The 27,396-nt window shown below is 39.0% G+C and overlaps 1 protein-coding gene across 5 annotated transcripts; it reads left to right on the top strand.

Annotated features, from left to right (window-relative positions):
- Window positions 1-25,528, top strand: LOC113568713 (NLR family CARD domain-containing protein 3-like). 5 transcript variants are annotated; one of them, XM_081704268.1, is made up of 12 exons: window positions 50-105; window positions 541-757; window positions 2,045-2,115; window positions 7,089-7,293; window positions 7,420-7,449; window positions 7,570-9,463; window positions 14,512-14,685; window positions 15,439-15,612; window positions 17,808-17,981; window positions 18,163-18,336; window positions 24,233-24,279; window positions 24,373-25,528. In XM_081704268.1, exons 4-12 carry the CDS (start codon window positions 7,110-7,112, stop codon window positions 24,909-24,911), a joined length of 3,390 nt encoding a protein of 1,129 aa, XP_081560394.1. In that variant the 5' UTR covers window positions 50-105; window positions 541-757; window positions 2,045-2,115; window positions 7,089-7,109; the 3' UTR covers window positions 24,912-25,528. The 5 variants fall into 5 exon arrangements, with proteins under 5 accessions (XP_081560396.1, XP_081560394.1, XP_081560395.1 ...); XM_081704270.1 differs by lacking the exon at window positions 541-757 and having other exon boundaries at window positions 1-105; XM_081704269.1 differs by lacking the exon at window positions 50-105 and having other exon boundaries at window positions 123-683.
- Window positions 25,529-27,396: the final 1,868 nt, after the last annotated feature.

Genomic DNA, 27,396 nt, shown 5'->3' with positions numbered 1-27,396 from the left:
AAGGAAGTGGCTGAAGGTTCCGTGTTTAAATACTGTGGCAGGTTATGAGAGAGGGTGCTGGAGCTACCACTGATGAGTTTAGTTGAGGAACCGAACTGTGCTAAGGTGAGTTTATTAGAGGAACTGAACTGTGCTATGGTGAGTTTATTAGAGGAACTGAACTGTGCTAAGGTGAGTTTATTAGAGGAACTGAACTGTGCTAAGGTGAGTTTATTAGAGGAACTGAACTGTGCTATGGTGAGTTTATTAGAGGAACTGAATTGTGCTATGGTGAGTTTATTAGAGGAACTGAACTGTGCTAAGGTAAGTTGAGATGATCTTGTTGGGGTTTAAGGACGCGGTGATAAACATCACAACAGCAGGAAGAAAGTGGAACGCGCGCGGCGAGCTGGACTAGAGCGCGTGACGGCGCGGATGTACGTGCTCGAGCAGCTGCAAACCGGAACACCAGGGCTTGGGTCGTGTTATTCATAGAAAGCGTTTAATAAGGCAACATCGCCAGAGAGAAAGCGAATGATCACTCGTTTTATCCGTGAAAAGGAATAGGAAGTACGGTGCGCAACAGCAGCTTCGCAAGGAAAACAATCCCAGTGGCTTCGCTTTAGAGAGGCGAAGAATCACCTGGCGAGAGTTGTGGAAATGGATGTGAGTCGCGTTTGTTCAGCACGTCTCCTTCAAGACTGGTGAGGAACCATTCCAGGTGACCATGAAGCTCAGACAATGCCAAGGTCGTGCAAAGCTGTAATCAAAGCAAAGGGTGACTACTTTTAAAAATTTGATGTATAAAACATATTGTGGTGTTTATTTATTTATACACTTTTTATTTATTACACTTATGTAATTTATTACATAAGTCCACACGTGTTCCTTCATAGTTTCAATATTAATATACTATTTTAAAATACATAAATAAAGTTTAAAAAAAACATTGAAGATCTGACAAACACACAGTGGCGGCTGGTGAAAAATATTCTAGGTAGAGATGTTGGTGACATGCTCAGTTTCAACAACCATCCCAATACAAGTTAACACAAACTACCAGTCGTCTGGGAAATAGCCAGTAATTATTTAATTGGCATTACAATCAACAGAATAATATGTCAATTATCATTAGTTGCAGGTCTAATGTGCTCAGATAGATGGTACATCATTAGAAAAAAAAAAACATTTGAATATTTTGCTAACTAAAGGAAAACATTTTTCAACAAATAGAAGGCTTGCATTTTAAAAGTTAATGCAGTTGTCTTACATCAAATAGCTTTCCTTTTTATACCTAATTTATAACTAATACACAGCTAGCTTGCTAACGTTAGTCATTTAAAATGTTTATTTTAAAAATAAAATAATTTCTACCGGGGCGGCACCCTAGCATTCTATTGAACAGCTGCCACTGCTAATTAGGCTACATGAATGAAACAGTTAGTTAGCAAGCTGTGCTAGTAAATTCTCTTTTTGTGTGGAAATTTAGAGTTTATTGTTGGACGTAATGTGTTTCGGTAATGTGTGTTGAAAAGATTGACTGCTGTTCATTAATTGAGATAACAGATCAGAATGTTAACATCATTATTACAATACAATGTTATTAACATCAGATCAGTGTAGGAAAGCAGGCCTAAAAGTGTGCTGGTTATTTCTGCCACATTACGCCACTGATCGTAGTCGCTCTGATGACGCTTGAGTCTTACCAACTATTGTTGAACGGTTTTTTGTGTGTGTTTGGGTCTGGAAACACATTACTGAAGCTTCCCTTTCATGACTTATAACATGTGGAATCGTGTTTGATGCATATTATAGCAAGTGCCTGAAGACAGAGGCGATGTCTCACCAGCCTGAACTGTGGATGGAGAGAGTTTAATTTGGTTTTAGTCAGGACTAACACTCACTCTTTCCATCACAAACACACACATGTGTTTTTTGCTGTGTATATTTTAATATAAATTATACACACAATTGATCACTTATCCACTGTGCAGGATTGAGAAATTGTGTGCATACATGTGTGTTGATCTGTAAGTGTGAGGAGATTTTCTCCTTCTCTCTACAGTCTGTCTGGCTGCAGTATGAAGGCTGTGCTGCTCCACTGAAGGATCCACACTGTAAACTGGAGAAACTACAGTGAGTTACAGATGACTGAACCCAAGATTGGTATCAGCATAATCAAAATTCGAGCTGTTACTGTAACTGTCACATAGCATAAGGCAAAGCTAATAATTCAGGACCATTTTCATTTATCTAGTCTGTTTTTCTTCTTTTCTACTTCTATCAATCAATAAATTATTCTCCATGTGAATACTGATTAGTTCATGAACATTCTATAAGTTTTCAAGCTTGTAGCATTTCTGACCTCAGGTAGGTGATCGCTAGTTACTGTTAACTTGTGGCCTCCAGTTGACATTGAATCAGCATTTATTAATGAAAAACTTTTAATTACATTTAAATTTGGTATCCACAAATTCGAGTTAGCACATCTGGGATCGTTCCTCAACTCCACTTTCTGGAATACCCTCCAGGTTAGTTGCTTATTCTCCCAGAAACCAACCGTATCCCTCCATTTGTCATGTCCTGAATTCTGATGTTTTTCACCTGTTGTTCCTCATTAGCTTGCTTAATCCATCTTCCCCACTTCCTCTTTGTGAAGTATTGTTTCTACCAAGGCTAAGCATACTAAACCTTATTTAGTTTCCTCTCTCTCTGGTCATTTCATTCCCCTTTTCCTTTGTGAACTCTCACTGCCTGCCATTATTGTACTACTTTTGTTCTCCACTCTCAGGTTTTTGAACTGTGCCTGTCCTTGTTATTCCTAGACAGAAAGGATAGTGTGTAACCCCAAACAGCACGTGTAGCTAGTTATGTATCCCCCCCCCACATGTAAACAGCAGTTAAGGAGGCCTAAATCTTTTCAAGGTACAGTTTCCAGGACACAATTTAATGTGTTTATGGTTCTGTACTTTAGCCCAGTTTAATGGGGTCTATAAGCTTGCTAAGGGGGTAAAGGTAAGAAAATGACTCCTTACTGGGCAGCACCAGGACTGGTGAATAGACCTTTACTGGAAACATCTACTAAGTATTTGAACTGAACTGAAACATTTAGCGCACTTTCACTTTTTTCATAAACCTAAAAAGCATAATCAATTTTTTCGCATACACATACATCAAGGAACAAGTTTAGTTCACGTCATAGTTTTCATTCCTCTAATGAAATGAAAAGCACACATATTCTCAGCTATGCTATTTAATTAATCTGTTCCATTTGTGCATCTTGCTTCTGTTTTATGCTTTCAATTTGTATACTGTTTTACACTTTCACTTCAAACATAGTCACCAGTTACTAGCATTCCTGAACACCTTCTTACTGAAAATATAAAGACTGTGTGTTTAGTTTACTTGTTGGGCTTGTTTCCTTTATCTACACTATCACTACAGGTTTAGATCATGGGTGCAGTTTTAAAAGTTATTATCATTTCAAATGAATTCTTCAGATGTTGCATTTCTGCATTCTCAGACTCCTTTGATGGTGTATGGAAATTAATTTAATTAATTGATTAAATATTTAAAATATTTAACTAACAAGTGGCAGAAAGTATGGGTTTATTTTAAATGTTACAGCAGTCGGCTTGTGGATGGAAAGGATGCAAACGCTGTGCGACACGGCTCATGCAGCAGCAAAGTGTTTGAAATTGGGGTGTTTCCACCCAAAAATGTTTATTAAACTAAGTTTTAAGTAGAATTTTTATGAAATTGGCCCATTTGAATTTTCATTGTGTTTTGAGTGTAAAGGGGGGCTGAGCTGCCTGCAGTCCTGAGTTCAGGTTTGGCTTTGTGCTGTGGGTGTGTCCTCTGTGATGGTGTTACAAAACAAAGTAGTGGCAGTTTTATTCTTACCTTCTTAGATAAGTGAACCTGCTGCTTTTCTTACTCTGGCAAGTTTGTGTAACTGTGTACTTGTTTAAAGTAAGCAGACCTACATGTATGTGGAAAACCTTTTTTTCTTGTAAATGGAACATGCATTACAAAAAATGAGCTATGAACTAGCACACTGAGTACGACAGCACATATTGCGTAAGCATGCATACAGAGGAAACGTGTAGAACACAGGATCAGCATGTAAAGCACGGGGTCAAACACAGACAATGAATGACCATAACACAGGACTATAACCAGAGACAGGTGTAACACATAACAAACTAACAAGGGAGGGGCGTGGCCATGTTAGACACACACACCGAATGACAAACAGCAATGACACATCAAACTGACATGGGGAGGAGTCGAGGTGGAGCGGCCGTGCCATGACATATAGCCTATAATTTTGCAGACTCTCGTCTTTTCTGGTTCTCTGATTGTTGATTGTTCACAGTGTAATACTAATTGTAACAATCTGTGTTAAATAATTGGCTAATGTTGATGCTAATAATGTGATTAAAGATGCACTCTGAAATTCATCAGTAATGTGCATCGTCCGTCCTGAGCCCCTTTATTAGTTTCCTAAGTAGTTTATAGGTGATTCTTTACTGCTAAAAACTTCCATCTCTGACACATGTAAGACCTTCTCTTTATAGGTGATTCTTTACTTCAAAACCTCTATCTCTGACACATGTAATACTTAGTTTTTTGTCTGTTAATGTTGTTTACAGTATCTTATTTTTTAGATTATTATTATTAAGGTAAGATTATCAACGTTTACCGTTAACGTTGCATCCTTACTAGCATGTGATTACCCCAGCAAAGCATCATTTTAATTATTACTGTGCTTTTATTTTCAAAACATTAACACATAAGCAGACATGTACATTATAGCAGACATATACATTAGAATAGCAATATCTGCCATGAAAACAATGTATTTTATCTTTTTCCACCATTTCACTGCGAGTTATACTGTGTATGACTATGTATGTGACAAATAAACCGAACTTGAACTTGAACTAATGTTGGAGGTTTCCACAGGATGCAGGGACGAGTCGCGTGGAACATAAGCATAAGTTTATTTTACAGGTAACATTCACATCCAAACATACACACTAATGGAGTCAAACACCGACAATACAAACGCGTAAACAACAGACTTTTATACATATATGATAACGACACAATGAGGAGCAGGTGTGAGACACAGGGAGGGTGTGGCCACATTGAAGAACACACGCACACACACGCGCGCGCACACACACACACACACACACACACACAAGGAAACATTCAGGGAGAGGGGCCATACCGTGACATTGTGTTTATGAAGACTATTGACATCTAAATTTTCCATGTCATGGTGGCAACCATGAAATCACCCATTTTTTAAAATATTTTTAAAGTATTTTTACAAGTATTTGCAATGATGCGCAAAGCTTGATGAAAATTAGTTTAAATGCACAAAAACATACAAATTGAAAACGGAAAATATACTACATGAATGTTATTGTAATGTTGCAGTTAGAACCATTTGATTAAAACCAAAAAACATATGCATGTTCCAGATTAAAATGTATGCAGTTTTGGGGCACAATTTGGGGTACCTGTTTACATGTATACTGACTGTGATGGTTAAAATAAAATGGTTTTTGTTTGTTTGTTTGTTTGTTTGTTTTTTAATATGGGAGAGTCAAGCGTGACCATAGTAGCAGAAGCACCCTTATATGTAGTTCATCTTGGTGATCGTTCATATTTCTTGAAGCTAGTTGCTTATCAGCAAGGACTCCTTGGGAACAGTGTGGAAACTTGAGAAGGCATTTTATTGGGAGGGCACTTTATTGGGAGGGCAGTTTGGATTGTGCTCATTTCTGGTGATTGCAAGCAGTTGGCAGGGCATCAGATATCGGGTAAAGGTGGACCTTAGTACACGGGGCCCACCTTGGATGCAGGGCTGCCCAATAAACCCTGAAATAAATGGATTTTGGTTTGTAATTTTTATACTCTGTTATTATAGAGATAAATAATACCAGCGTGTGCTCCATGATGAGTTCTGTTTATCTGCTCATTGTGTCCTTTAATTCACACCACGCCCTGCCTCAAAAGTGAATGTGGTTGTGTAACCAAGCATTTGATCTTCTGTTCAGAAAACGAGACTTTCAGTGAACTTGTACTGACTGGAAATGTATTTAGGCTCTAGTAGCAGTTGACTACCATAATTCAATAAACAGGATTTTTACAGGACAAACATTATACTGGATCATATCTTGCCGCTGTTGCTATGGAGGATTCACAGTAATTAACAGTAGCAACAAGTGTTAAATTCTTGTCTAATGCATACATTTTTTATTTTATTTGGATACCAAAGGGGAGAAACGTGTACTCAAGTGAGTGATCCTGAGGACAGATATGATTGTCTCTCTCTTTCTCTCTCACATACACTGTCGCATTCAGGAATCGGTTTGCACGCAGCTGCTGCAAGCGATCGGCAGGTCAAGCACACCACTAGCAGGAGAATCAATATGCAGATTTAAAAGTAGAAGGTAGCTGGAGCCAACTACGCCTATTAGACTATTAGACTCACTACAGTCCTCTCCTCACTTTACACAAAAGGGCCACAACTAGGCAGTGAATCTATTCACTAAGAGGTGGCTAAGTCACAGCTGGGTTACAGTTGGGTCCTCCTGCATGCAGATTTATTGTATAAGTTCTAGCGATGTTGTTGACTAGAGAGATAGTTAAGAATTCAGACCTGATTACAATGAAACCAAAATCAGGATTTCAGAAAAAGTGAGCAAGAAAGGGGGCTGAAGACAAACTACTGTGTCCAGAGCTTTGCCTCTGCCAGCATGGCTCATTCTCCTGGTAACAAACATCAACAGAATCTGCAAAGCAAGTAATATTTGTTTTCTCCGATATGCTTGCTTTATTACTTCCTCGTGGTGCCAGGCTAGTACTGATGCTGGGCATTTCAAATATGTTGATATACCACATGTCTTGGGATGGGAAAATGTTTATAAATAAAACATTAATTATAATGAGGGACATAAACAAATGTGTGTTCAATATTTGAGAGGCAGTAAGAAATTTTGTGCACTTGTGACTGTAGAATTTTATAAAACATGATTTTTTTGTCCTTTTGGGCATCTTGCTATGTACTAAACCATTGGTTTCTTTATCAGAATTACAGGTGAAAGGTACTGATGGAAAGGATGACATCACCATCACCAGCACGTGCTGCTGTCCGTTCCACCTCAACTTCTGATGCCCCTTTGGTTCACACCATAAGGGCTCATGAAAAAAGTTCTGTAATCGCACCCATGCTCTCTAGAAACACATTCAATGCTCCAGTTAAATTGAACATCTACTCAGACACAGGCCATACAGGTATGTTGTGACACAGCACTGATGCAAGTCTGATTATGCCATGGCTGAGATTAAATCTGCACAGGATCCATGTCATGTGATGCCTTGTGTGACAGCTATTTCTCTCTACTTTATGCTTCTTCACAGAACACAACTCAGTTGTTGATCATGAACATGGTAAATATTGAGCGTTTTATCATATTCCTTCAAAGCAATTCCGAGTTTGTCTTGTAGTTATGAGAACCTGCAACCATCTTTTGCTGTGCCAAAATTAAGTTTCCTTTTTTATTTCTTTAGTGACAAGTGTTTTGATGAAGCATAAAACCAGACTGAGGAAGAAGTTCAAATTCATATGTGAGGGTGATTCTAAAATTGAGCACAAAACCCTCTTCCAAAAGATTTATACAGGACTCTTTATCACAGAGAGACAATCCAGAATGGAGAGAGAATGTGATCATGAGGTTCATCAGATTGAAAGAAAATTCAGTACACAGTCCAAGCATTATACTCCTATTCATTGCAATGATATTTTCATTGAAATTCCTAAATGGAAACCAAATACAGAACCGAAAGAGGAAGTTGAAGGAGAGGCAGAGGCAGAGGAAGAGCAAGACATAAGAACTGTGCTGACCAAAGGCATTGCAGGGATTGGAAAAACTGTCTCTGTGCAGAAGTTCATTGTGGACTGGGCAGAAGGAAGAGCCAACCAGCACATAGACCTCGTGCTTGTGATGCCTTTTCGAGAGCTGAATGTGGTGGAAGCTGACGAATTCAGTCTGTATAAACTTATTTGCATTTTCAACCCTGAACTTAAAGGCCTATGCAAGAAGATGTATGAAGAATTTAAAATTGTATTTATTTTTGATGGCCTAGATGAATTTTATTGTCCTCTGAATTTCCACCAAAAACTGGTGTCAGATATTACTGAAATATCTACAGTTGGCACACTTATAACAAATCTAATCAAAGGAATACTACTTCCTTCTTCACACATCTGGGTAACCTCCCGACCAGCCGCAGCTGATCAGATCCCATCTCAGTACATCAGCCGTTTGACAGAAGTTCAAGGATTTAATGACCTACAGAAGGAGGAGTATTTCAGGAAGAAAATCGGTGATGAGGATCAAGCCAACAAAATCATCTCACACATTAAAACATCTCAGAGTCTTTATATCATGTGCCACATACCGGTTTTCTGTTGGATTACAGCAACTTTGCTTCAGCAAATCCTAAATGAGGACAGCTTTACAGAAATCCCCAAAACTCTGACTGAAATGTACACACACTTCCTGTTCATTCAGACAAGGATTAAGAATCAGAAGTATGACAAGAAGGAAGTGAATGATCCCAAACATCTGATGAGATCCAACAAAGAAGTCATTCTGAAACTTGCTGAGCTGGCTTTCAAACAGCTTATTAAAGGCAAAGTTGTATTCAGTGAAGAGGACCTGAGAGAGTGTGGCATTGATGTCACTGAAGCCTCACTGTACTCTGGGATTTGCACTGAAATCTTTAAGGAGGAATCTGTGCTTTATGAGAGGAAGGTCTACTGCTTTGTGCATCTGAGTTTTCAGGAGTTCCTTGCTGCTGTATATGTGTTGAACTGCCATTTAAACCAGAACATTGAAGCACTGCAGTTTTTCATGCACGATGAGTCAAATGATGTGGGCCAATCTGAGGGAGGTCCAGTGGCTGGCATTTCACTGGATGAGCTGCTGAAGAGAGCAGTGAATAAAGCCTTACAGAGTCAGAATGGACACTTGGATCTTTTCCTCCGATTCCTCTTGGGCATCTCATTGGAGACCAATCAGAAATATCTACAAGGTCTCCTGGCAGTCAAAAACAACAACTCAAAGAGCATCAAGAAGACAATCCGATATATCCAGAATCAAATTAAAGGTGATGATGATTTTGGAAGAAAGAGGATGCCAAATATGAATGCAGACAGTTCCATTAATCTGTACCTCTGCCTGTCTGAAATGAATGACCAGTCTCTTCACAGAGATATTCAGAACTATCTAAAATCAAATGAGCGTACAGAATATCTCTCACCTGCGCATTGCTCAGCAATAGCATACATGCTACAGATCTCAGAGAATGTGCTGGATGAGTTGGACCTGAAGAAATACAACACATCAGAAGAGGGTTATAGGAGACTGGTACCAGCTGTGGGCAACTGTAGAAAGGCTCTGTGAGTATTTCTTTTAAAGATTATTTAAGCAATATTAATAGCATATAGGAAACCGAATATAGCTACAGCTACAAACAGGTGGTTGTCAATCCTTGTTATCTCTGTTCAAGTACAGTGAAGGGCAGGCATCCTGGGGCAGAGCTAATTTTATTTAAAGGGATGATGCACAGAGTCGGAAATAACAGAGCAAAACAAGAATATAACTGAAACTGACACTAGTGATGGAAACAGCTGAAAATAACAAGAACTAGGCTGCAGCTAACACTGGTAAACAAATAGAGACAATGACATAGAGAGTGATGAAAATCGACATTCAGGACTAACCACAAGGTTTAATAAATACATAAAGCAAATGAACAGGAACAAACACCTGGCAAAATAAGACTAGGGTGGAAAAAAAAGACCACATGGCAACAAATGGCATAAAAACAAAACACCAACAAAGTTGCATGATACTAAGTATAGTGAGTATCTTTTTGAGCTTTTGTTAAAACTGCCTTGGCAAGAGGTCATATATTATAGGCTACAGCTTATGCATATAGTTCACACAAGCTTGGCATATAGACATCTGGCATACACATATATTGTCTAGGACATGGGTGTCAAACTTAATTGAGGTAATGGGCCATATTTACGTACACTCAGTCTAATGTCAAGTGGACTTTAGCAAAATAGCATTTGAGTAATAAGCAGTCAACTCCTCTTAAATATGTACATTTATTATTTATCTAAACCATAGATTCTGTTTGATCAAGTTGAGCTGGAATCACATACAAAGCAGATGAACAGGATGTAATTCAATGCTACAAACAAACAAAATAAAAGATGGAGTTTGCTTCTATTGTGTCTTATGGTAAAGAAAAAATAGTTCAAAATTCAAGTTTTGTCCCACATGAATAATTCTCCAAAAATATCACTAGATCCTTTGAATTGTGAGGTCATCAAAACACCCTATCTACCAGTATTTATAGCCTGCACTTGATCTGCAACATGTCCTTCTCACACAAACTTAATCACTTTAGTACTAACACCACTCAGCAATGCATTAACTTCTAGGTGCTTACTATCAAATAATACACTAAGGACTTGATTGTGTCTCCATGTATATCAACCCTGCGACAATCCTTACACAGTGATAAAATATGCTTCAGGGTGCCAAGCCCCACATATAATTTATAATTAGGATTTTCATCCACCCACTCTCTGAGGTTTTGCAGGTTGGAAGGACATCGTAAGTTGTGCATTCCACTTCCTCCCTGTTTTTGTCACTGGTGCCACTGTTTTTATCAGAGGAACATTAGCAAATCTCCCGTTAGGTAGTTTTTCAATGACTATTTTCAAACTAAAAGTTCTGTGAAGTCTGCTTCTATTTAGCTTACAGTTATCTATTTGCTGTTGTTAATCAGTTAGCTTGAGCTATTTTGAAAGAAATATAGGCTATAATGAAGTTGTCTAACTTACATCTGATAAACTGACAAACTAAAGTTTTCCTTTCTGTTGATAGCTTGTTTTGACAAGCTCCACAAGCTGGCCTGCAATCAAACTGCACTGACGAGACTGAAAGTAGTTTGCGCTACTTTTAACACTCGTCTGGTCAACCTTGAAAAAGGCTGACAAACCACAGAGGGATACTACTGCCATAACCCACCTTACTTTTAAATAACTTGATGTCATTTCAGTATGCAGTAGCTTTATCTTGTGCAAAGTGATATTTGACTGATTAATGATCTTTTGGTTGAGAGAATCGTAACATTTGGAAGGAAAAAATACATCGGACTAAACAGAAGATTTAAAACATTTTTATTTGTCATAAAGTATATATAGGTGATTTTTACAAATGGTATTTATTATTTCAAATAAGAAAAATCCTTTAAATGACATATTGTCATTATGCCAAATAGTATGACTTGTGACTTCACTGCTCTGTTCCCCCTGTTTGGAATAAGAGAGGTCTTTTGTTGTTTGTAATGCATGATTTTTTAATTAAATTATGGTCCACAAGAGAATTTAAATTGAAGACATTCTAAATTCATTTGATGGGCTGAATTACAAATATAATTGGGCTGTATGTTTGACACCCCTGGTCTAAGGTCATTTAAGTTGGCAATCTTTTTGTTTTAGATATTTCTTTAGAGGCTCTATTTAAGTGTAGCTATAGTATTAAGGTATAGGCTGTACCATTGTTTGAGCTATTGTAGCACTATTTGGAGATCATGATTTAAACAGTGAACACTTCAGCATGGAAAAAGTTGTAATAATACACAAGATAAGATGTCAAGTATCCTGTGTCAAACACACTGACTTTCACATAGGGCCCAGCCCACTGACTTCATACTAGACACCACAATATTGCAAGCTCTTCACAACTGTGATTATGTAGGCACCTCCCTTCATCAGTGTTTCACTGAATTAAGTTCATGACAACCAGAAGGCTTAGCAGTGAGGTCTGGCATCCTAGTCCCACTTCCACCTCCCTCCAAGATCACCTTTAAACCAATCACATACACATATTTAGAGGTAAACCCACACTGGCCTTCCTGGTGACTAAGGCACTGTTAATGTGTACTCAATGCTGCCAGTTCCACATGGATTTTACCTATTATATCAGAAAGCATTCTCCAACATAACAGCTCCACCCTGGCTTCCAGATAAACAACATTATGATCAGATATGCCAAGCAGAGTTCTATACCAAGATTTGTAAGCCCCGTTAATTGAACCATAACACAGGTCCAAACATTTAATCTGCTTAGAAAAACAAGTAACATATTGGTAAAAATCACTAAGCAACTTTCCAAGTTTGCAGTGGTTAAAATCACCCATTACAACGTTATGAGATACTCTATAGCCTATACACTGTTTTCACAATATTGTAGAGGCCACATTTGTCTTTGTCTGGATTTACAAATATGAAACAAATAATTCGGGAAATTCACTTGGAAAAATAAAACAGGCATAGAGACACAGATAAGAGTTCTCTAACAATCGCCATGTTGCATGATGCTGATTAATCTCTGTAGGAAGAACTAGCATTGTCTTGATGACTCCCATACCCAAGTTCTGAAATAGAAAAGGAACTCCCAGCTATACTGATGGGGCTCATAGTTCCCACAAAGTACTCTCCAAAATTGGAAAAATCCCCATCAATGTCAGGTTAGTGATTGTTATTTAAGTTGCATACAGACAAATAAAAAAATAATAAATACTAATGTTAAGAAGAATAAAAACAGTCAGTGTGTCATATGCGCAACACACAACTGCTGCTGATTGTCACCATTATTCCAGCAGCTGAATGATATCCCTATGAATGCCAAAAATTCAGTGGTGAAAAATATTTGCCAATGACTTGAACTGCTGAATGATCAAGTGCTTCGTAATACCCACAACTGCTATCTCCCACTAGTAAGCCCTGCAATCTGTTTGTCTGTTTTCTCAAGACACTTCCTTGTAGCACTTCACTGGTAGCCTATTCATGCACTCTGCTTTATCATCATTCTTGTTGAGCTGCTGTTATTTTTCTGTTGCTGGAGAAGACTCTAGTAGCCTGCTTGCTCATCCGATCACTAAGGTCTGCAGCCCTGCATGAACAGTGCAAACAATCAAGCCTGTGTTGATGAAAAAGTGACAGCTTGTTTCTCACACTAAGGCCACAGAACAAGTGTTCTGGATTCTCTGGAACAGTGGATTCTCTTAGACACCAGAGCTGGTTGGAAGCAGCGATTTACCTTGCAAACATTTTTCTTTGTATAACGCGTCTTCAATTTGTCTACCATTACACTTCTTTCTCACTGGTCAGTGATTGATATAGTTGAGCAGTTTGGCCATTTTCAGCTCACTTGACTTCTGTCAAGCTTCATCCATTGATATTGAGGCTAGCAGGTGTTACATGGTCTTGTAGGCTGTCTGGACATAAAGCACTCAGGAATGCTTGCAGGGCTAAGTTATGCTGTATCTATTAGCAAAGAAGAGGCGCATACAGAATATACAGGGGTTGGGGGAGTCAGTGGCCTCTTGCAGTGGGGGCCCAGAATTCTGCAGGATAACTGGGGTATGTAGAACTTTGTCTGACCACACATGGAAGTTGCTGCAGCTGTTGATATGAATCCACTCTTGTTGGCTGCTGTCTGGCTGATCTGGCAAGGCAGAAAGGTTGTAAGCAGGATCCATCTGCCTTATCCTTGCCAGGTACTTGTTGAAAAAGTTTCCAAAATATATTCTTCACTTGTTCTAGCTGTTGTTAGATCTTACTTCTGACACAATTGTAGCATGTAATTATTTCAATGTATGAAACTCCTAGTGTATGAACAGGTGACAGGATACAGGTGGTAAGAATTTTAGGAAGTACTGTTTAGTTTGTCAATCAAAACAAAAACAAAAATCACAGCATTGCTTTTCAGCAGTTTCTCAAACAAGAAACCTCTTGTATGCCAGGTAGATTCTCTCTCTGGATCTGGCAATCTACTGACATTGAAATCCACATATGGGCTACCAATAACCATGTACAGATGCATCCAGTTTTACCTGCTGATTAATTTGGCATGTCTCTCTAGCTTGCTGCCATATGCTGTTGTAGCTCACACGGTAGAACTGGTAGAGCAGGGTGCTGGCAAGAACATAGTAAGATGCAATCTGTTGAATAAATGAACGTTTTCCTGTCCATTCTTTAGAACACTCATATCTGCTATTTCCAATTATACAGTTTATTATATATACACATTTGCTTGTCTTGAGATTTCCAGCAATGTAGGAGGTAATACTAAATACTTATATTATGTTTGTGTGTGTGTGTGTGTGTGTGTGTGTGTGTGTGTGTGTGTGTGTGTGTGTGTGTGTGTGTGTGTGTGTTTGGAGTACAATAGAGAGTATTAAAACATCACATAAATGGAAATTAATGAATATCAAGTAAGGACAAATTATTCAATGTTGACATTTTTCATTTAAACATAAAATGAAAAAATAGACAAATCCCTATAAATGCTAATATTTAATTACTTGACATCTGGTTACAGTTTCCTGATCTTAGTAAAGAATAGTTACTGCTTCTTTTAGATTGGCTGGTTGTTATCTGACTGAACAATCCTGTGAGACTGTGGGTACACTGCTACAATTGAAAAACTCACCCCTCAAAGAATTGGACATTAGTAGAAACAACCTGCAGGATTCAGGAGTGAAATTACTATCTGATGGGCTGAGGAGTTCATACTGTAAACTGGAGCTGCTAAGGTCAGTATGTCTTAGGTTCTTTTCGTGGTTGTTTTTTGTTTCTTTTTGTAATACAAATTATATTGAGCATACACATGGTTATTAACACCTGCATTAATAGTATACACTCTTAAAAAATAAAGGTGCCAACTATCGCCTAAAAGGTTTTTGGAACCATTTTTGGAAAAGAACCATTTTTGGTGGTGCCAAAATAATCTTTTTTTGGTTCCATAAATAACAAGGTTTAACAAGGTTTAATAATTCAGAGCACTTAAAAATATTATTTTTCAGAACCTCTGCTTAAAAGGCTTTTTGTGAATTATCCAAGAACCAATACCAAATGTTTCTTAGTAGCAAATGGTTCTTCAACAGCTAAATATAAACCGGAATGCATTGGAACTACAGGAGTAACCAATGAGCAAATTCTAAACATTCTGTTTATTATTAATCAAGAACTTTCAATCATCACACATGTTTTTTATTTTTAAGTGAGGAGAAATCAGCTTTCTAGAAAGAAAACAATTTAGTTTTAGCAGCAGATCTTAAATTATCCCTAAAAACAATCTGAAAGTACTCAGACATCAATATTAATATTAATATTAGGTCAATTTAGGCCAATAATATAAAATCAATGTTAGGTCAATTTAGGCCATTAATATAAAAATATTTTCTATTGGGTGACCATTATATCTTGATCCAAAAAGGCTCAATGTTAACAACATGATATATGCAATACATGTATTTTCTCTTATTCCTTCTTACAACTTATTGTAGACTACTTGGATGTAATCTCAGTGAGCAATCCTGTGAAAATGTGGCTACATCATTACTGTCAGCAAGTACGTCACTGAAAGAGCTGGATCTTAGTTACAATGACCTGAAGGACTCAGGAGTGAGTCTGCTCTCTGCTGGACTAAGCAGTTCACATTGCAAATTGGAGATCTTGAGGTTAGTGTTTATGATTGAGACTCTTGTCTTACATACATTTAGACCCCTATCTTGGTATGTCAGCTAAAAAAATGACAACATACACTTAATAAAGTAATAATAATTATAAAGTAGTAATAATTATAAACATATGTGAGTATTAATCCATCCCAGTTCCCTTGACACATTGAACTCTGAAAGAACTCAAGGCACTGGGTAAACATTACTGCTCAAACAGTAGCTGAATTACCTAAGCATTAACTTGTATTTAGTAAAATCATGATTGATTCAGTTATGACTCATCAATTAATCATTAACATCTCTGCCAACGGACAGACTTCCACAGAGCTATATTCCTTCACATTTTAGTCATTTAGCTCTGATTACATTAAGCTCTGAGAGGTCTTCTATTACTAGAAGACAAGAAGAGCCCACCTTTCTTTGATTATTCCAGTGAAGCAAACATAAGACAGACGTGTTATTGAGTCATGAAAGTGAGGTAATTCCAAATTATCATGCATTTTCAAAGTAAACGATGAAAAAAACCCAATCATCTTTATTTATATAGCACTTTTCATTTTGAATGTTCATCCAATATTTTTAAAAAATGCAGTACATGGATAATGTTTAAATAAGTAATATTATTATTCTAAAGGTTATACTAATAGTCTAACAGAACCAGTGCAGCAGGTTTTTTATTTCTACTTATTATAAACCACTGTAACATGGTTTAATTATTGTTAACCACTGTAACATATGTAACATATGCCACTATTAACTGTTACAGTAAGTAACTGGAACTATTAATAGTGGCATAAAATGAAAAAGATCATTATTTGTGTGAAAACAGTGCAACTAAGGATGTGTTCATATTTGGCAGTTTTGGTTTGTGTAAAATGAACCCTGGTGCAATTAACGGTTAAGTTATTGAATGTATTTTGGCAGAGAGTAGCCCACTATTCAGCAAGCTTATATCTTACCCACCTGTCTTGCATCATTTCTGTAAGGAATTTCACATAAATTTGTTGACTCAGTTCTATATCGCAAGGTTAATACTATGCCCTTTCAAAAGATAGCAGCTAACCAAACTGCCTTTCACTTGTTATTTACTTGTAGTAATGGGTTGGTTTACAAAAACAAACATCTAAAATATCTAAACATATATGCCTTTCAAGATCAGCGGGTAGCAAAAGTGGCAAAATGTTTGTTTGAAGACCACATTATTTTAATTAATTACGGATTGCCTATATTGTTGACATTCAAAATCTTGTTGTTTTGTTTTCTAGACTTGAAATAACAGGACATTTCTTTTCATGAGAGAGGAAGTATTGTAAAAATGCAATTTGTTACAATAAATGTGAATGTACATTTTATTTTATTTATTTGGGGGACATTGACAGTTTATGCAATGCTTTGCTATAAAGGTTATATTCATGTTAATATTTGTTGGAGAGAGTGAAGATTGAGTCCTGTTGTATGGGGCTCTCTGTGCAGATTAGTTGAGTCTGGAAAGGTAAAAATAAGAGGCAAGTGAGGGTGACAGCTGTTGTGTTTGGAAAATATTGAAGTCTTAAAAAAACAATAGTTTGATGTTAATTCATCCCCACTCATGCTACCTATATAAGTCCCAAAGATTACACTACCAGGTAGAGCATCCTGTGGTAATTCTTACAATGAGCATTAGTGGGTGTGTACATGCACATATTCTGATTGTCCCCACTTGTGCCACTGTGTGTAGTTGTCCTTGAAAAGCCTTGTGGGCTGGGAATCTTGAATTGAAGGATGTCAGTCATGTGTGCATAGAATTTCACCCTGATGAGTTGAATAGTTGGTTTTTGGGTAGTGCCTTATTTGTTTTATTTAAACTTTGCTGGATGTTTAATATAATGTTCTACATTAATATCATACATACATACATACATACATACATACATACATTTTTAAAACTACACTACGCTTGAATCTAAACTGACTTATGTTTGTAAAGTTACTATATGTTCTGTGTTTTTGTATGTTATGTGAAGAGACCTTGAACATGGGAATGGACCTATACAAGTTAAACTGATGATGATGATGATGATGATGGTGGTGGTGGTGATTACATTATTTCTATTTGGAGGATGGTGTTAAGCACCATTTAGTGGATGTGCCCTGAATGATGTACTGGAGTATGAAATTTTAAAAATCCTTTCATATGTTCACACTTTCCCCCCCAGATTAACTGTCTGTAACCTCACAGAAATATCAGGAGAAATTTTAGCTTTGTCTCTACAATCACCCAGTTCATTGCTAAAAGAGCTGGAGCTTTGTAACAATGACTTACATGATTCAGGAATAAAAATGCTTTCCTATGGATTAAAGAACTTGCACTGCAAGCTAGAAATACTCAGGTGAGCCTTCTTTTAACATTTTTTTTAAAAAGCATTTAAACTATGGTTGCAAAGCATTTAAGTTTTGTGTTCAAAATAAAAATATTTTGTCTGTATAGACATTTTAAAAATAATAATTATGATCTTAGTTACGTATATTTATGATTGCATTCTCATGCTCTCATTTCCTTCCTCTCTTTAGACTGAGTGGCTGCTTAGTCACAGAGGTTGGCTGTTCTTGTCTGACTTCTGCCTTGAGTTCCAACCACTCACGTTTGAGAGTACTGGATCTGAGCTATAATCACCCAGGACTCCAAGGTGCTGAATTGCTAACTACTGGAGTAGATGATCCACACAGCACATTGGAGTCTATTAGGTATGTAGGGCATATTGTGTATAATCTCATAGCTGTCTTGTCTTCTTTCAGAATCCCGTCAGTCATTACTCAGCCAGCCCACACTGTTCAGCCTGGATTAAGTACTAACTCTACACACCCCTGTCACCTCCTTATATAAGCCTAGTCCTTCTGTTGCTCCATGTGAAGTATTGTTCACCTACCACCTTCATACTGAGCGTTTCTTAGTGCTTCTGTAGCCTCCGGTTCTTCTCTCTTTCTGCCCATTTCTTTCACTGCAGATTTTGGATTTTGTACTTCTGCTCTCGTCTCATGGTTTTTGACCCCATCCTGAGCTCCCTGTTTTGTTTTTGTCTTTGTGTTTGTTTCTGGATTGTGTTTTTTGTCCTGTTCCCTCTTCTGTAAACCTTACGCCCTGTCTGTAGTGATTTTAGACTCAGAATCTTTGTGGATCAAAATGTATAACTTAAGTACATGAGGTCCATATGTAAACATGTAATTTAGCTATCTAGTATATTCACCACTCAGACTTGTCTCTTCTAGCCATCTTAGTCTAACAAGTGTCCATGCAAAATCTGAATAATTAATATTTTCCTGAGTAATTATTCAGGGCTTCAGATAACAGTAGCACCAGGTTTGATGTACTGCAATTGGTCAAATTAAATTTAGCATTTTGTACACTAACGTTACATTGCTGAAGTCATCCATGGTTTCCAAGTCACTGTGTACTCAAAAATGGATGAGCTGTGTCAACAGCAAGAACATCCTTAACAAGAGAATTTAAGTTTGTGTAATGTTAATTAAACAATAGAGCAAAACAGGAAAGCAGCTAAGAGTTAAATAACAGTTAACTACACTGTATATCAGCATTACATGACTGTTACAAAGTTTCCACATATGCTTGCGGCTTGTGATGGAAGTCATTTTAACCAGTTACCTCATATGAGGACATATGTCTGCTTATTACTGAACTTATAAACATGTTTCATTTTTATGGTCAGTCATGCCATTTTGTTTTTAGCACCATTGTGCATTATACTTATGTAACGCGCGGTGGCCCGAGTGCTGCAGGGTGTGAGGCAGGACGTACAGACTCCTCCAACTGGGACGAACATTTATTAACATTTAAAGACAAAGGCACTCACACTTATCACAAACAAGAAACATGAAACGGTTAACGCTAAACAAACACGATACACAAGAATACGACACCTTCTGCAAGATGGCGCCGGTGAGGTTGGCTGCCGTCACAACTGCTCCGGCCACACCTGGCACTTTTTTCGCTCTTTTCGCTATCTTTTTCGCTCTTTTCGCTCTTCCCGCTTCCCGCTGATTTCTCCGCAGCCTTTCTGTACACACCACGGCTCGTATCTTGTACAGCAGAGATGCCCTTATTTCTCTTAATCTATATAGCACTCACTTCAAGCCGTATCTAACCCCGGACCCAAGATGGCCGACAGAGATCCTGAGGGAAAACAAAGGATGTGGTGCGAGGAAAAGGCCTCGAGGGAAGCGAGCAGGCATCAGGCTGAGGGCTCACGCACACCGAGCTCCCTTACCCAGCATCCTGCTAGCCAACATCCAGTCTCTGGACAACGAGCTAGACGAGCTCCGGGCCAGGATAAAGTTCCAAAGGGACATTCGGGACTGCAATCTCCTCTGCTTCACCGAGTCGTGGCTGAACCCAGCGGTACCAAACCACGCTATCCAGCCGGCCGAGTTCTTCTCGGTTCACTGCATGGACAGGACGGCGAATTCGGGGCAGTCGAGAGGCGGTGGAGTGTGTGTGATGGTAAACAACAGCTGGTGCAACAATGCCAATGTTGTTACTCTCACCCGCTCCTGCTCATCCAACCTGGAGCTGCTCGCCCTCAAGCTTCGTCCTTTCTACCTTCCCCGGGAGTTCACTTCGGTCATCATCAACACCGTGTACATCCCATGGACACTGCCCTGTGTGAACTTCATGAGGCTCTCACAGTTTCAGACACAGCACCGGGACACTGCACTTATCGTGGTTGGGGATTTCAACAGCACTAACCTCAGGCGTGCAGTGCCCAACCTTTACCAGCACGTAACCTTCCCCACCAGGGGAAATAGGACACTAGACCACTGCTACACCCCATACAAGGACAGTTACAAGGCACAAGCTCATCCACCATTTGGTAAGTCGGACCACGCCGCCATCTTCCTCCTACCAAAATATAAACAACAGCTGAAACGGGAAGCTCCAGTTCAGAGGGAGGTCGCGCGCTGGAGAGACCAATCGGTGGCCACTCTGCAGGACGCTCTGGATGACGCAGACTAGGACATGTTCAGGCGCAGCACTGATGATGTCAGCGAGTTTATGGAGGCAGTAGTGGGGTTTATTGGGAAACTGGTGGACGACACGATTCCATGAACCACCATCAAGAAGTTTCCCAACCAGAAGCCCTGGGTGGACAGAACCATCCGCAAGGCTCTGAATTCTCACACTGCTGCCTACAATGTGGGGATCATCAGCAGGAACATGGACGAGTACAAGTCTGCAGCATACGGAGTGCGCAGGGCGGTGAGGGAGGCGAAGCGGCGCTACGGGAAGAAACTAGAGACACAGTTCCAGCAGAGTGACTCTAGATCCCTGTGGCAGGGACTACGGACGATCAAGGACTACAGGAGCCCTCCCTCTGGACTGATGAGTGCAGATGAGTCTCTGGCGAATGAACTGAATACATTCTTCGCTCGCTTCAAGGCTACATCTAGCAGCGCTAATGCTAGCAGCGCCAATGCTAATGGCGCTAGTGCTAACAGCACTAATGCTAGCAGCGCTAGTGGTAATGGTACTATCAGCGCAGCCAATGGCGCATGCGCAGGGCCCTCTCATCATCACGGAGAGTAACGTGAGGAGAGTGTTTAAAAGGGTGAATACCAGGAAGGCGATGGGACCAGACAATATCTGCGGGAGGGTCCTCAAAGCCTGCGCAGATCAGCTAGCCCTGGTACTCACCGACATCTTCAATCTCTCCCTGATGCTCGGTATCGTCCCGTCCAGCTTCAAGCGATCCACCATCGTCCTCGACCCTCCAACCTCAATGACTACTGCCCTGTTGCCCTCACATCAGTCGTGATGAAGTGATTTGAAAAGCTAGTCAGAGACTTCATCACATCTTCACTGCCAGCCTCCATGGACCCACTGCAGTTTGCATACCGCCACAACCGCTCCACTGACGATGCAATTGCACATCTGCTCCACACTACACTGACTCACCTGGACGAAGGGAGGGGAAATTATTTTAAAATGCTGTTTGTTGACTACAGTTCAGCATTTAACACTATCATCCCCTCCCTACTCACTACTAATTTGGGGGATCTAGGACTGCATACATCCCTGTGCAACTGGATCTCCAACTTCCTCCAACAGATAGACCACAATCAGTATGGGTGGGCAACTGTGTCTCATTCACCCTCACCCTCAGCACTGGAGCTCCTCAGGGTTGTGTCCTAAGCCCCTTGCTCTACTCACTGTACACCTATGCACAGCCACTTCCAGCTCCACCATCATTGTCAAGTTTGCTGACGATACCGTTGTCATGGGCCTGATCTCGGACAACGACGAGAGGGCCTACCTGGAGGAGATTAAACACCTGGAAAACTGGTGCCAGAAAAATAATCTCCTCCTAAACGTCAGTAAAACAAAGGAGCTGATCGTGGATTGCAGCAAGAAGCAGGAGCGGCACTACCAACCCATGAGGATCAGTGGAACCACGGTGGAGAGAGTAGATAATTTCAGGTACATTGGTGTTCACATCTCGCAGGACCTGTCCTGGTCCCACCATACCATCTCCCTGGCAAAGAAGGCTCGTCAGCGTCTTTACCACCTCATACGCCTAAGAGACTTCAGACTGCCCTCCAAGGTACTGCGGAACTTCTACACCTGCACTATGGAGAGCATCCTCACGGGGAACATCACAGTCTGGTTTGGGAATAGCACCAAGCAGGACAGACAAGCACTCCAAAGGGTAGTGCGTTCAGCAGAGCGCATCACTCACACTTCCTGACCTGCAGACCATCTACTACAAGCGGTGCCAGACCAAGGCCAGGAGGATTGTGAAGGACCCCACCCATCCCAACAATAGACTCTTCTCTCTGTTGAGGTCAGGGAGGCACTTTCGCTCCCTGAAGACCAAGACAGAGAGACTGAAGAGGAGCTTCTTCGCACAGGCCATTCGGGCCCTGAATCAGGGAAACTGATATACTGTGGGGACCACCACCACCATGTAACAATAACTGTATAACTGCATATATATATATATATATATATATATATATATATATATATATATATATATATATATATATATATATATATATATATATATTCAATTACCTTGTAACACAACTGTAAATATGTTGTTATTCTATAAAACGGATCTGTACATTCTGTACATTGTGTCCATATATACACAGCCATATACATTGTACATTGTGTATATAATCATAATATACATATATTGTACATACATTGTTAATATATTTTGTACATGCATAGAATATATATATTTCTCTTTGCATATATATATATATATTTCAAATATATAGAATATCTATATTTCTCTATGCACCCCTGCTTTCTTTCCTCAGTTTAGACAGAGCACTCTCAACCATTTCACTGCGAGTTATACTGTGTATGACTATGTATGTGACAAATAAACCAAACTTGAAACTTGAAACTACATCTAACAGAAACGTGTTAAATCTAGACATTATGCCAACAATAACCAACACCCTGCACACTTTAACATGGGTTTATATACATAAAGACGAACGAGGTGCAGGTGTGGTTACAAACAAGACAGTCCTCCTGCTGCACATGGCGGGCCAAACCACTTGACTCATGGGAGGCGAGCGTTCCGTGACAACTTACATACCATGAAACACAGTAAATAGCAAAGTAACCTACCACAGAAGTGAAGTGCAGCAAAGCTATAATTCTTATTATTATCAGGACCCCTGATATGAAACAGGGATGGTGTTTTTGAGAGGGAGCCTGAAGTTAGACAATGATGACAGAACACATTCGTTTACTATAAAGTAGAACATCCGCTTACTAAGGACTCAGAAATATGTTTGATACTCTGATTCTAACATTAAACAAACGTAATGAATGTAATCATCTCTCTCTACAATTATTTATATCCCACTTTTTTGTCTTGTTGGTGATCCAAAAAAGAGGGAAATATTCTGCCTCTTGATTTTTCAGTTTATTTTCTCCCAAATGGTAATTGCTCCAAAATGTGCTTTAACTGAGTACTACCTGAAGGGTCTGAATATATAAAATGAATTTCTCCATTTTTTAAATTTTAATAAATATACAAAACAAAGTCTGTTTTTGCTTTGTGATTGTAGCATATTATGCATATGTTGATTAAAAAAATTAAATGACACCATTTTAAGAGTCTGAAACAACAAAATGTGGAAAATATTTACATATGCAGCATTTGGGAGATACCTATGGCCAGTTAGACTTACAGAAGTGCTTTGTAGTCTCCATCAAAAATATAACCTGATGTGAGAATAGCTGGGCCAGTGTCCTAAAGTGAGAATATAGGCCCGTGTTAAGAATACCACTACCAAGTTTTCTTTTTTTAAAAAAACTATTTTACTATTTAAAAAGTCAAATATTATTAGTAATGGTTCGTTAGTGATGTAATTCATTATGCCTGCTGAAACATATACTGATTATAAGTATTATTTGTCACAGAATCAAACCTTTATTATTATTTTTTTTAAAACAAGGAATCAGTTGAGTATGGTGTAGAGAGAAACAAGCTTGAATTTTATGACTCACAAAAGGTGAGCTTGCTAATAGCTTTTGAATATTGCAAGAAAAGTTATTATTTTATATAGTATGGCCTACAAGTGGTGTGTGTGTGTCTTTTAGAATGGATCATGGTGGAGAATTCAGGATTAAACCAGGACTAAAGAAATGTAAGTTTACACACACATGCACACACACTCACTCACTCTCACTCTTTTTCTTATGTTGATGTTTTCAACTCAAATCTCTGTTATTGTATGCAGACGCCTGTAATCTCACACTGGACTCAAACACAGCACACGCATTTCTCTCTCTTTCTGAGGGGAACAGAAAGGTGACATGTCAGAGAGAGCAGCAATTGTACCCTGATCATCCAGACAGATTCGACTGCAGGTTTCAGGTGCTAAGCAAAGAGGGCACATCTGGACGCTCTTACTGGGAGACTGAATGGAGTGGAGACATCGATATAGCAGCAACATATAAAGGGATCAGCAAAAAAGGAAGGAGTCGCAAATGTAGGTTTGGATACAACACACAGTCCTGGAGAATAAGCTGCTACAGCAGCAGTTATTCTGCCTGTCACAATGATAAGAGCATTGAAATACCGGCTCCCCCTTCACGCTCCCACAGAGTAGGGGTGTATCTGGACTGGCCAGCTGGCACTCTGTCCTTCTACAATATCTCTGCTGATGCGCACACACTGACCCACATATACACGTTCCACTCCCGGTTTACTGAGCCCCTTTACGTGGGGTTTGGTTTTACGTTTGACTCCGTAGTGTGCTTGTGTCCAATGGAATAAGCAGGCGCAACTCAGATTTTTGGCAAATATTTCTTTTTGAATTCCCTTTGTCTCACATACACAGAAAAGAACGAGGAAATGTCGCAGATTATTACTTTGATAACTGATTGCTCTGGCATGAGTAATGGTATGTGGTCAAAACATGGTTTGCACTGAGCCATTTCTGTGACCAAAAACAGAATCTTCTTACAAGCCTAAAGCTTTAGTTCATTGACCAACTTCATTATGCTTGTGGCTCTTAAATTGGTCAAAAAGACCAAATTTGTTCTACTAAAGGAAGGACTGTCAAATTCTACAGCATTTGGGGAATATAGAAAAAAGTCAGTTGATTTTCCTAAATTGAACACTTGCACATCTTTAGTTGTTTTTTTTTAATGTATGTATGGTTTATTACTTGTTTGTACACATATATGAAATTTAATCATAGTTGTGTTTTTGTAATTTCGTGAAAAATTCTATAGGAGCTATACATGTTTTTATGATTTCCAAATTGCAGTTTAAATGATTTATCTTATGTGAAAAGGCCCTGAACAGTGAGCTGGTTGTAATGTTATACTCATAAAATCTTTGTATTTTTATCTTTTTTTTTCATGCAAAATAAATGAGTTTTATTTTTATGGCAGTTTCATATTTTTCATTGAGCATTAACAAAAAGCAGAGGGGAAGTTGAGATCTGCTCCGATTCTTGCTTTGACTCCACAATCATCCGGGGTAGCATAGAAACAGTAGATAATGTTTCTGGACACAACCAAAGCCAATATGAATATCTTCTAGTATTGAGACAGCTGCCAAGATGTCAAGGAATGTGACTAATTAAGTGGGAGGAAGGCAAGGATGAGGTAAGGAAGAGAGTTACTTGTCATGAGTAATGTCATGGGTACTTGTCATGGGTAACCTTGCACTGTCAGGCACTGCAACTAAGGATTTGCCCCTGAACAGTGAGAAAGAAAATGTAATTCATAGTAGGCAGCAAACTGATATTTGAATCCTATGGACTGCAAATGCATACTAATGAATTATTGGTTTCCTTTCTTGAAGCTCATGACTGTGTGTATGTTATCATTATTATCTGTTTTGCGCAGGTAATGTTTATCTTGTCCCATTAGCAGATTCACATCTTTTACTAGCTGGTTGTGGAGGGGCTTTTTGTCTGCTATTATTCCTTAACACTCCCATAGGAATCCATCAATCTATTCTTTTCTCCATCCATTCTCCCCTACACAATCTCTGATTATAATCCTTGAAAATTTAAGATAATGTCATCATCCTTGATGAACTTTATTTCCCATCAAAAACAGCTGCAATGCAGCGATGAAGGTAAACTAAATAGGCCTTTGGCTTGGATCAGTGTAGCGGAACTCAGACAAAGAGCCCTTTGGTCGGCTAATGCGCAGCACTCACTTCAGGAACCTGTGGGCTTAAATAGTGAGAGAGGAGAATAAGGACCAGGTGACTCCGGTTAATATGCAGCTGATTGTGAGCGGGGCAGGTGTGTGATGTGGTTCTGACCAGGAGTGGGCGCGTCCCTCCAGCCCACCCTGACAACAACATGCTTTAAGGTTCACTGTATCTCACGGCTATAAATAAATAAATAAATAAAGGCAGTCCTCCACATAGGGGAAAAAACATGTGCTCAACACTCGGTGCAAGCTCCGGCTTATAGCAGCTTCCTGAACCAAAGTCCGTCCTACTGTATTGGTCAGGACAGTTCACTCTCAATGAACACAATCCATTCACTGTTGTTCTCTTTGAAGATGTTTCCATAACTCATGAGTGGCTCACCATCTTGGCCCTCCTGTAGTGACAAATGATCGTGGGGGACGAAACTGACCTGTTTTTAGTCAGTGTCGTGTTAGACAGTGATCTCACATATATACATATTGTCTCCATAAGTTATAAATGAGCCACTCCAATTCTCATGTTCAAATCCAACAAATAATACTATTGTGCGTAGTGTTTACACACATTCAAAATGGCAGCTCCATTACACAAAATATATTCAAGTTCAACTAATGTATTCAGTACCAACAAAAATTACAAAAAACTAAATTACCATATATTTTGAAAAAATTGTATTTCAATTAAATCTCTTTTTTGGCCGATTTTGCCTGAGGAAAAGAAGCTGCCTTCTGATAATTATGACACCTTGATATAGGGTGTTTATCTTCTTAGGCCACACCATCCTTCATTATGCAAATACACATCACCTGATATGCTTAAATCCAATTTATACAGCTTGTAGTTGGAAAATATGCATAAAAATGATGATATGGTCAAAATACTCTCTTGCCTAATAATTGTGCACACAGTATACAGTGTGCTATGACATCCAGATACTCCAAGGACACAGTGGACACTGTGGACACTCCAAGGACACCAAGGACACAGTGTCCTTCTGCATCTCCCCTGCTGCCAACAGGCATGCTCTTTTTTTAAAGCAACTATGAGTATAACTTTTTTACAAGCTTTGGTGCCACTGCATCTC

The sequence above is a fragment of the Electrophorus electricus genome, chromosome 21, assembly GCF_041902795.1.
Source record: "Electrophorus electricus isolate QZ-2024a chromosome 21, ASM4190279v1, whole genome shotgun sequence".
Classification (NCBI taxonomy): domain Eukaryota; kingdom Metazoa; phylum Chordata; class Actinopteri; order Gymnotiformes; family Gymnotidae; genus Electrophorus; species Electrophorus electricus.
The sequence above is the reverse complement of the archived record's forward strand: the minus strand, read 5'-3'. Positions and strand labels throughout refer to the sequence as shown.